This window comes from Piliocolobus tephrosceles, chromosome 10 (genome assembly GCF_002776525.5).
Source record: "Piliocolobus tephrosceles isolate RC106 chromosome 10, ASM277652v3, whole genome shotgun sequence".
Classification (NCBI taxonomy): Eukaryota; Metazoa; Chordata; class Mammalia; order Primates; family Cercopithecidae; genus Piliocolobus; species Piliocolobus tephrosceles.
Window position 1 is genome coordinate 119,473,078 of NC_045443.1, and position 10,798 is coordinate 119,483,875.

The 10,798-nt window shown below is 51.7% G+C and overlaps 1 protein-coding gene across 5 annotated transcripts in view; it reads left to right on the top strand.

Annotated features, from left to right (window-relative positions):
* Window positions 1-570: 570 nt before the first annotated feature.
* The window catches only part of TMEM120B (transmembrane protein 120B), a 63,036-nt gene continuing 52,808 nt past the window's right edge, over window positions 571-10,798 (top strand). For all 5 annotated transcript variants that reach the window (XM_026457423.1, XM_026457424.1, XM_031936385.1 and 2 more), the window contains exon 1: window positions 571-768. In XM_026457423.1, the coding sequence (XP_026313208.1) occupies window positions 700-768 (69 nt within the window). In that variant the 5' untranslated portion in view covers window positions 571-699. The remainder of the gene's footprint in view (window positions 769-10,798) is intronic.

Sequence of the window (10,798 nt, forward strand, 5' to 3'; positions counted from 1 at the left end):
AGAGCGAGACTCTGTCTCAAAAAAAAAAAAAAAAAAAAGAAAAAGGAGAATGTCACCTAAAGCGTTAGAGGGCAGGAATCCAGGATGTATTAGCTGCAGCACATAGTAATGACAACCAGAGATGACCGCGCCCTCTCTGCGCTGCGCCGCCTGGCCCCGGACCTTGCTGGATGGTCGACGTCAGCTCCAGCTTTCCGGGGCGCTGGCCTGGGCTCAGGTCAGGCAATGACCAGGGGCGGGTCAGCTTTCATTTCACCTCCCCCAAATCTCCTTTCTTTCCCCAAACTCTAGACACCCCCAAAACACACCATCTAACTCAAGCTCGGCAAATGCAACCTGCAGACAAGTCCCCCAACTCTTCCTGGAAGAGAGAAATTCTGGAGGCGCAGAGGCACTGCCACGGGGACCACAACAGACCCCGCAAGACTTTGCAAGCCTGCACAGTTAGGGTCCGGAACACAGCACGCGGGGCGGGGCGGGGCGGGGGGATGCGCATGCGCCGCCCCGCCTCCCGGGGCGGGGCCTGGGCGCGCGGGCGGGCGCCGGGGCGGGGCCATGACGTTTGTTGCGCGCGTGGCTCCGGCTGCGCAGGAACAGCTGGTGCCTCCGAGGGCGGCCGGCGAGCGCGCGGGCGTGGGGCGCTGGGGGGCCGGCCGGGCAGCGCTGCGGGAGCAGCCGCCGCCGCCGCCTTGCACCATCATGTCTGGGCAGCTCGAGCGTTGCGAGCGCGAATGGCACGAGCTGGAGGGAGAATTTCAAGAACTGCAGGTAGGGCCAGGCCACCTGGTCCCGCAACTCTGCTGCCCGCGGTGCAGCGCCTTCCCCTTCCTGAGCCCCCGGCCCGGGCGGTGGGGACAGTCAGGGCCTAGGGAGTGCCCCGGCGTGGCCCTGGGGGCAGACGGGCGGCGTGGACCAGCCCCTTCCCATCACCCGGCGCTTCAGCTCTTCGTCCACGTGGGGCGCCGGGTCGCAGCCCCCCCTTCCGCCGCCCTCCCACTGCCTCTCTGCTCCACGCACCCACTCCGCTGCAGAAAGTTGGTCTGTGGCCTCTGAGGCAAGTTCCAGGCGTGTTTATCTGTGGGGGTGGTTCAAAGAGAACAGCCCAGCCCCCACCTCCTTAGGGTCTCCCCAAATCTCACCCCGCCCCCTCCCATCTGCTTTTGGTAGCTCAGCTCCCACCCCGTACTCTGGCGGGGCAGCATTATCCTGCCGCTCTGTTCTGGGAGGGGTACTTACGAACTGTTCACCTTGAACCTCTAGGCAGGCTGTGCTTGGGGATTAGGGACCCATATTTTCTGTCTTTGGGGGCTCTGACGCTGCTGCAGGCTGAGTTTGGCGTGGAGAGCATCTGTCAGTTCGGACAGCTGGGTCGCCTCACCCAGTGATAGGGGAAGCTCCCAGCCCTGTCCTTCTGGCCCGGAGCCTTACATGGGGTGGAGTGAAGGCGAGTGTAAGGAGGGGTCCCCTGAGAGAATGGCATTGCTGCTGGGGGTGGGGAGCGGGCCTGGCAGCAGTCGTTCCTGCCAAGAGGTTCAGAGAGGCCCCAGCTACCTACCGTGTTGACTAGAGACGCCTCAGGAAACCTTGGGGTTGACCAAGAGGGACTCGGTGACTGTTTTTGAAGTCGGGGCTGTTCCTTCTCCAGTCATGGGATTGTTTTCTTGGGGGCTGGCTTTGCCTGAAATCAATTACACACCTTCACCCCAGTCCTCTCATTTGGAGCAGTGACATTGTCCCTGTCCATGTAGCTCTTGTGTGCAGTTCAGTTGGCCTCCTACGTGTGCGGAGAGGAGAGGAGGTTGCCAAGGGTGTTTCTGATGGGTCTTTCTAGACACGTGGCTGTAGATTCTGATCAATAGACCGAGGGTTGCTGGAGAGCTGGGGCAGGAACGGGGGTGCCGTTTCAGGCATGAACAGAGGGGAAGGGACCTAGACTCATCTCGGCCTGTCCAACATGTGTAGGTTGATGCCTTCTCTAGGGCCTGGGTCCCATCCAGTTCTCAGGGGACCGTTTTGGCTCCACTTCCATGGAGAAGACTCAGCCACTTCTTGTTTTGTTTTGTTTTTGAGACGGAGTCTCACTGTCGCCCAGACTGGAGTGCAGTGGTGTGATCTGGGCTCATTGCAGCCTCCGCCTCCCAGGTTCAAGCCATTCTCCGCCTCAGCCTCCTGAGTAGCTGGGATTACAGGCACGCACCACCATGCCTGGCTAATTTTTTTGTATTTTAGTAGAGATGGGGTTTCACCATGTTGGCCAGGCTCCTGACCTCAAGTGATTCACCTACCTCGGCCTCCCAGAGTGCTGGGATTACAGGCATGAGCCACCGTGCCTGGCCCTCAGCCACTTCTTCTTTTTTTTTTTTTTTTGAGACAGAGTCTTGCTCTGTTGCCAGACTTGAGTGCAGTGGCACGATCACAGCTCACTGCAACCTCCGCCTCCCGGGTTCAAGCGATTCTCCTGTCTCAGTCTCCCAAGTAGCTGGGATTATAGGTGCCTGCCACCATGCCCAGCTAATTTTTGTATTTTTAGTAGAGACGGGGTTTCACCGTGTTGGCCAGGATGGTCTCGATCTCTTGACCTTGTGATCTGCCCGCCTCGGCCTCCCAAAGTGCTGGGATTACAGTTGTGAACCACCATGCCTGGTCCTTATCCGCTTGTTAATGCTTTGTCCTACTAGGCTCTGAGGTCATGGTTGGCTGTGGAACCACTGAGTGGGTGTTAGGGTTGGGAATGGGAGAAGAGAAGAGGTTTGCTGTGTGACGCTTGTGTTGTTCATAATTCCTGTTCCTTGCCTTGCCTTAGACAAGGAGGAGGAGAGGGGAAGAGTCTTAACATTTCAGAGTGAGGCCCGGCGCGGTGGCTCACTCCTGTAATTCCAGCACTTTGGGAGGCCAAGGCAGGCAGATCACAAGATTAGGAGTTTGAGATCAGCCTGGCCAACAAAGTGAGACCCCGTCTCTACTAAAAATACAAAATTAGCTGGATGTGGTGGCATGTGCCTATAATCCCAGATACTCAAGTGGCTGAGGGAGGATAATTGCTTGAACCTGGGAGGGGGAGGTTGCAGTGAGACAAGACTGCGCCACTACACTCCACACTCCAGCCTGGGCGACAGAGCAAGACGCTGTCTCAAAAAAAACAAAAAACAAACAAACAAAAAAAAACCCAGAAAACAACAGCAACAACACTTCAGAGCTATGCAATTAACAGCAATTAGATAGCAAGTCTTGGCAGGCAGAGGTTGCAAAGGAGTTGTTTGACTCTGTCTTACTTGGTTCTCGGATGCTCAGGTGTGTTAGGGGCAAAGGGATTGGGAATCAGTTCTGGATTTTGTCCCCTGTTGCACAGCAAGGGTTGTAGAAGAAGGTCTGAGTGAGTGGAAACTGATGCCTCCTGCTGGGTTCATGATGGGGGAACTGGAAGGGACTGCATCCTGCTTAGGGGAAGAGCGACCCTGCTGGCTGCAGGCTTTGGTGGTCAGTGGCTGGGTCAGGAGTCAGTCAGGGATGGCTCCTGGTGTCAAGATCATAGACTGGAGCAGAAACTGCCGTCTACATCTTCAATTCACAGATGAGGAAAATGAAGCTTGGGCTTGCTGATTGGCTGGACGGGGGCCACACAGCTAGTTAGTGGTAAAGTTGGGGCTAGAATTTAGTTCTATGAATTTTGGGAGACCTCTCTCTGCCTTCTCGCTCTCCCCTTCATGTTAAATGTGAGAGCTGTGAACTCTCAAGGTGCAAGGCTCTGAAAGTCTGTATATGGTAAGTAGGATGACCATTGTGTATGTGCTGGGCAGTTTCGGATATGAGATATTTGTTGGGAGCTCGGTGCATTGGCTCATACCTGCAATCCCAGCACTTTGGGAGGACAAGTTGGGATGACCATTCCCAGCAGGATTGCCCAGCAGTTTGAGACCAGCCTGGGAAATATAGGGAAGCCCCTCTCTCTACAAACATGCATGCTTGTGGTCCCAGCTACTAGGGAGGCTGAAGTAGGAGGGCTGTTTGAGCCCCAGATGTCAAGGCTGCAGTGAGCCATGATTGCACCCCTGTACTGTAGCCTGGGTGACAGAGTTAGACCCTCTCTCAAAAAAAGAGAAAAAGATTTGTTGGGGAACAAGCAGGTAACAGCAGGTAGGTAGGTGGGCACACTGAACTAGAACGTTTAACAATAGAAAGGATTTTTTTTCTACCATAAAATCCTGGTCTATTTTAATTTTCCTACGTCTTCCTTAGAATCTGGGTTGAGGGTTTCATGTTTGTATCTCATTGATTCTGGGGTGATGTGTAACGATATGTAATATCTTTATGTCTTACCTCTTTTTCTCTTTTTTTTTTTTCTGAGATGGAGTCTTGCTTTGTCGTCCAGGCTAGAGTGCAATGGCACGATCTTGGCTCACTGCAACCTTTGCCTCCCGGGTTCAAACTATTCTCTTGCCTCAGCCTCCTGAGTAGCTGGGATTACAGGCACCTGCCACCATGCCTGGCTAATTTTTATATTTTTAGCAGAGACGGGGTTTCACCATCTTGGCCAGGTTGGTCTCGAACTCCTGACCTTGTGATCTACCCTCCTTAGCCTCCCAAAGTGCTGGGATTACAGGCGTGAGCCACCACGCCTGGCTTCCCTTTTTTAAATGAAGGAAAGAAAGAGCAAACCTAATTATCAGACCCCAGAGGATTTGAAAGGTCTTTGGAATTTCCCTCCTCTCCACCCCAAGAAAACCCAACGTAATCTCTGGGACTGTAGAGGAAAGGATCAGTTTTCTTTGGATGATGATTTGCATGTGTCAGGGCCTTCCTGAACCCTGGGGCACAGTTGAGTCTCCATGAGGACTTAGTTTTTGGGTGATTGGGGTTTCAGGCATGCTGGTGAGTTGAGTGCTAGTTTGAGACCAGTGTGCTCCTGGTCTCCTGGCTTGTGGTGTGACTGCAGAAGGTCACTTACAGACACAAGGGCAAGTAATTTAATGAGCATTTCCTGCCTTGCATCACTGGAAACCTGATCTTGTTCCTCCCAGCCAAGGAAGAAGGGGGCCGGAAGCAGCTTTTCCCCAAGTCTGACCTCACAGTGATGCAAGGGCCTTGAAGGCCATTGTAAAGATTCTGACTTTTACTGCTAATGACATGTATGTCCGTCTGGCTGCTGTGTATAGAACAGACATCAGGGAGACAGGCTCGAAGCAAGAAGATTAGCATTATTTCATTAATAAGCCTATGAAATAGATCCTAGACTCTCCATTTTACAGAGGTTAAGTCACTTATCCAAGGTCCCATGGCCTGTCAGCGCTGGAGCCAGGGTTCGAACCCAGGCTGTTGAACACCAGTGTCTGTGCTCTTAACTACTGCCCAAGGCTGATCTGTGCCCTGAGTAGTCCTGTTAGCTTCTGTTTCTCTTCTATCTTGGCTTGTGGGGAGTCTTTTTCTTTTTCTTTTTTTTTTTTGAGACGGAGTCTTGCTCTGTCACCCAGGCTGGAGTGCAGTGGCCGGATCTCAGCTCACTGCAAGCTCCGCCTCCCAGGTTTACGCCATTCTCCTGCCTCAGCCTCCCGAGTAGCTGGGATTACAGGCGCCTGCCACCTCGCCCGGCTAGTTTTTTGTATTTTTTTAGTAGAGATGGGGTTTCACTGTGTTCGCCAGAATGGTCTCGATCTCCTGACCTCGTGATCTGCCCATCTCGGCCTCCCAAAGCACTAGGATTACAGGCTTGAGCCACCGCGCCCGGCCTTTTTCTTTTTCTTACGGAGTCTCACTCTGTTGCCCAGGCTGGAGTGCAGTGGCAACAACCACAACCTCCGTCTTCCAGGTTCAAGCGATTCTCCTGCCTCAGCCTCCCAAGTAGCTGGGATTACAGGTGCATACCACCATGCCCAGCTAATTTTTGTATTTTTAGTAGAGACAGGGTTTCACTGTGTTGGCCAGGCTGGTCTCGAACTCCTGACCTCGTGATCTGCCTGCTTCAGCCTCCCAAAGTGCTGGGATTACAAGCATGAGCCACCACGCCCAGCCGGGCATCTTTCTTTAGTAGCAGATTGTGTGGGAAAAAACACTGCACAGGGAATCAGTATTCTTGAGTTCAGGTCCTAGCTTTGCCATTGTCTAGTATCTGAATTTGGTGAGCTACCTCTCTCAGCTTGAGTTTCTTTATCTAAAAACAAAGGCTGACAATAATAATAATCATAACAACAACAATAACAATAATAACTAACTGTGAAACATAGATTATCCCATTTAATCTAAATGTCAACCCACGGCCTGGTGCAGTGGCTCATGCCTGTAATCCCAGAACTTTGGGAGGCTAAGGTGGGCAGATCACTTTGAGCTTAGGTGTTCAAGACCAGCCTGGGCAACATGGTGAAACCCCATCACTACCAAAAAAAAAAAACTTAGCTGGACATTGGTGGTGGCTTGCTCCTGTAATCCCAGCTACTCTGGGGGCTGAGGCTGGAGAATCACTTGAACCCAGGAGGCAGAGGTTGTAGTGAGCCGAGATCGTGCCAGGGCACTCTAGCCTGGGTGACAGAGTGAGATCCTGTCTCAAAAATAAATGAATGAATGAGTGAATGAATGAATGAGAAACCTGTTTTTTAGATGAGATTGAAGCTAAGAGATACTAAGTAACTGGAAAGTCATGGAGCCAGAATTTGAACCCACGCCTGCTGTGTAACTCAGATACTTTTTGAGTTCCTAATACAGTAGGCTCCAAAAGCATCCCGAGACTCTTAGCTCCAGAAGAAAAGTTTTGAACTCACTCGGTCCCTTCTCATTTACATAGTGCTTTCACACAGTGCATTATCAGGACTCTTAGTTGGAAATGAAAAAAACCCAGTCTGACTGGTTTTAAGCCAAAAGGGGGTTTATTGAGTCAAGCTAGTGACAAATGGCATCAGGCAAGGCTGGATCCGGGAGCTCAGGTGATGTCTGTGTGTGGATGTCTCTCTCTGTCTCCTCTGTGTCAGCATTATTCTCAGGCAGTCCCTCCCATGTTGTGGCAAAGATGGCCAGGTGGCCCTCAGCTGACATCTATCAGCTTAGCAGCTCTGGCAGAAACAGAGCATCCTTTCTCCCTTAGATTCAGCAAGCGCCCCAGGGCTGACTCCCATTTGCCCAGCTTGGGTCATGTGACTATGCCTTACTTAACCGGTCACTATGGCACTGATTGGCCAGGTCACGGTCACATGTCTGTTCCTGAAGCCTAAAAGTGGGATCAGTGCCACCATACTACATGAAATGAGTTGGGGAGGGATGGTCCCATGAAGGAAAATCAAAATGCTGGTAGTTAAAAGAACAAAAGAGAGAGGGATACTGGACAGGCATCTTTTGGGGGGTAATAGAAATTGTTGGCTGGGTGTAGTGGCTCACGCCTGTAATCCCAGCACTTTGGGAGGCTGAGGGAGGTAGATCGCTTGAGCCCAGGAGTTTGAGACCAGCCTGGGCAATGTGGTAACACCCTGACTCTACAAAAAGACACAAAAATTAGCTAGGCATGGTGGTGTGCACCCATGGTCCCACCTACTTGGGAGGCTGAAGCAGGAGGATTATCTAAGTTCAGGAAGTGGAGGTTGCAGTGAGCTGAGATCATGCCACTGCTCTCCAGCCTGGGTGACAGAGTGAGACCCTGTCTCAAAAAAAATTTTTTTTTTCAATGTGAACAGTGGTGTCTGTTGGATACTGCTTAAACTGCTAATGGGGGTAGTTTAAGGGGGTGGTCCCCAGTTGCATGTTAGGCTACACTGCATTCTTTTTTTTTGAGATGGAGTTTTGCTGTTGTTGTCCAGGCTAGAGTGCAATGACTCCGTCTTGGCCCACTGCAACCTCTGCCTCCCAGGTTCAAGTGATTCTCCTGCCTCAGCCTCCTGAGTAGTTGTAGCTGGGACTATAGGCACATGCCACCACACCTGGCTAATTTTTGTATTTTCAGTAGAGACGGTTTCACCATGTTGGCCAGGCTGGTCTCAAACTCCTGACCACAGGTGATCTGCCCACCTCGGCCTCCTAAAGTGCTGGGATTACAGGTGTGAGCCACCGCACCCGTCTTACAACACATTCTTGATGATGTCATATCTTTGTGACAGTGCCTAGCTTGCTGCATGCACCTCATCTCCCAGCTCTTTCACAGCTGACGAAACCGAACCTCAGAGGGATTACATAACTCAGCTAATAAGTGGCAGGCTCTGGATCTGAACTCAGGCAACCTGATGGCAACATCACATCACTTAACCGTTGTGTTTTCTTGCCACTCAAATGCCTGCCTCCCACGCACAGACCTCCACTGCCTCCCACACACAGACCCCCACTTACTGCTTCCATGACATACCGTTCATGGATTCTGACACATGACTCAGAATCTGTCCCGGCGTAGGACTCTTACACGTTAGGTGAAGTCATCCTTGGTGGTGTTTCTATGGTGATGAGTCCTGGTTAAGTATAGTCAGTGTCTGAAAGTCTATTTGAAGTTGATTTCTTAGAGCTATATAAAAGTAATCTCTTGTCTGGGCACAGTGGCTCATGCCTGTAATCCTAGCACCTTGGGAGGCCAAGATAGGCAGGTCATTTGAGCTCAGAAGTTTGAGACCAGCCTAGGCAACATGGCAAAACCCGTCTCTACAAAAAATACAAAAATTAGCCAGGCATGGTGGCGCAGGCCTGTAGTTTCAGCTACTTGGGAGGTTGAGAGAGGAGGATCGCCTGAGCCCAGGGAGGTGAAGGCAGCGGTGAGCAGCCGTGATTACATCACTGCACTCCAGACTGGACGACAGAGTAAGACCCCATCTCAAAAAAAAAAAAAAAGTAATCTCTTGAAAGTTTACCACCAGCAAGAGGCACAGCTCTAAGGCACCGCACTTAAGTGGTGGTATGGCCCTGCTGCAATCCACCGGACTGCCCAGCGACTTCTGATGCTCCTGGGCCAGAACCTGTCTGTAAATACCATGAGATTCCTCTGGCAATTACTGCGACAAATGTTGACTCCCCAGTCCCGGATCTTCTGACAGCCAAGATGTGTTAAGGAGGTGTCTCCAGATGTTTCACATCTGTGCTGGGAACAAGAGTCATTAATCTCATCTTCCCACTGGGGCAGAGCTTGGGCCTCAGAGGACAGCAGAGGTGGCAGAGATCCTGAATCTTCCAAAGGAAATTTGCTTGTGTCTTCTACATGCGGAGGATGGTAATTAGACAAGTAGAGAAGACACTCTGGGCATGCTAGCTCACAGAGCTCGTGTGAGCACTTCTTTTTGTTGTTGTTGTTGTTGTTGTTTTTGAGACAGAGTCTCGCTCTGTCGCCCAGGCTGGAGTGTAGTGGCCGGATCTCAGCTCACTGCAAGCTCCGCCTCCCAGGTTTACACCATTCACCTGCCTCAGTCTCCTGAGTAGCTGGGACTACAGGCGCCCGCCACCTCACCTGGCTAGTTTTTTGTATTTTTTGGTAGAGACAGGGTTTCACTGTGTTAGCCAGGATGGTCTCAATCTCCTGACCTCGTGATCCAGCTGTCTCGGCCTCCCAAAGTGCTGGGATTACAGGCTTGAGCCACCGCGCCCGGCCTTTCGTTTTTGTTTTATAAGAGAGGGTCTCACTTTGTTGCCCAGACTGGAATGCAGTGGTCCGATCATGGATCACTACAGCTTCAACTTCCTGGGTTCAAGCGATTCTCCCTCTTCAGCCTCCTGAATAGCTGGGACTACAGGCACCCACTGCCACACTTGTCTAATTTTTGTAATTTTTATAGAGGTGGGGTTTTGTCATGTTGCCCAGGCTGGTCTTGAACTTCCGGCCTCAAACATTCCTCCCATCTCAGCCTCCCAAAGTGCTGAGACTATAGGTATGAGTGCCCAGCCCTCCTTTTTTTTTTTTTCTTTCAACCGAGAGTTTCACTCTTTTTTTTTTTTTTTTTTTTTTGAGACAGAGTCTCGCTCTGTTGCCCAGGCTGGAGTGCAGGGGCCGGATCTCAGCTCACTGCAAGCTCCGCCTCCCGGGTTTACGCCATTCTCCTGCCTCAGCCTCCCGAGTAGCTGGGACTACAGGCGCCCGCCACCTCGCCCGGCTAGTTTTTTGTATTTTTTAGTAGAGATGGGGTTTTACCGTGTTAGCCAGGATGGTCTCGATCTCCTGACCTCGTGATCCGCCCATCTCGGCCTCCCAAAGTGCTGGGATTACAGGCTTGAGCCACCGCGCCCGGCCCCGAGAGTTTCACTCTTATTGCCCAGGCTAGAGTGCAGTGGTGCCATCTTGGCTCACTGCAACTTCCGCCTTCCGGTTTCAAGCAATTCTTCTGCCCCAGCCTCCTGAGTAGCTGGGATTACAGGCAGGCGCCACTATGCCCAGCTAATTTTTGTAATTTTAGTACACGGGGTTTCACCATGTTGGCCAGGCTGGTCTTGAACTCCTGACCTCGTGATCTGCCCGCCTCAGCCTCCCAAAGTGCTGGGATTACAGGTGTGAGTCCCTGCGCCCAGCCCTGGCCCTCCTTTTTTTTTTTTGAATGGAATACATTCTACTTTTTTTTTTTTTGAGACAGAGTCTTGCTCTGTCGCCCAGGCTGGAGTGCAGTGGCTCAATCTCGGCTCATTGAAACTTCTGCCTCCCGGGTTCAAGCGATTTTCCTGCCTCAGCCTCCTGAGTAGCTGGGACTACAGGCGCACACCACCATGCCCAGCTAATTTTTATATTTTTAGTAGAGACGGGGTTTCACCATGTTGGCCAGGATGGTCTTGATCTATTTACCTCGTGATCTGCCTGCCTCGGCCTCCCAAAGTGCTGGGATTACAGGTGTGAGCCACCACACCTGGCCTTTTTTTTTTTTTT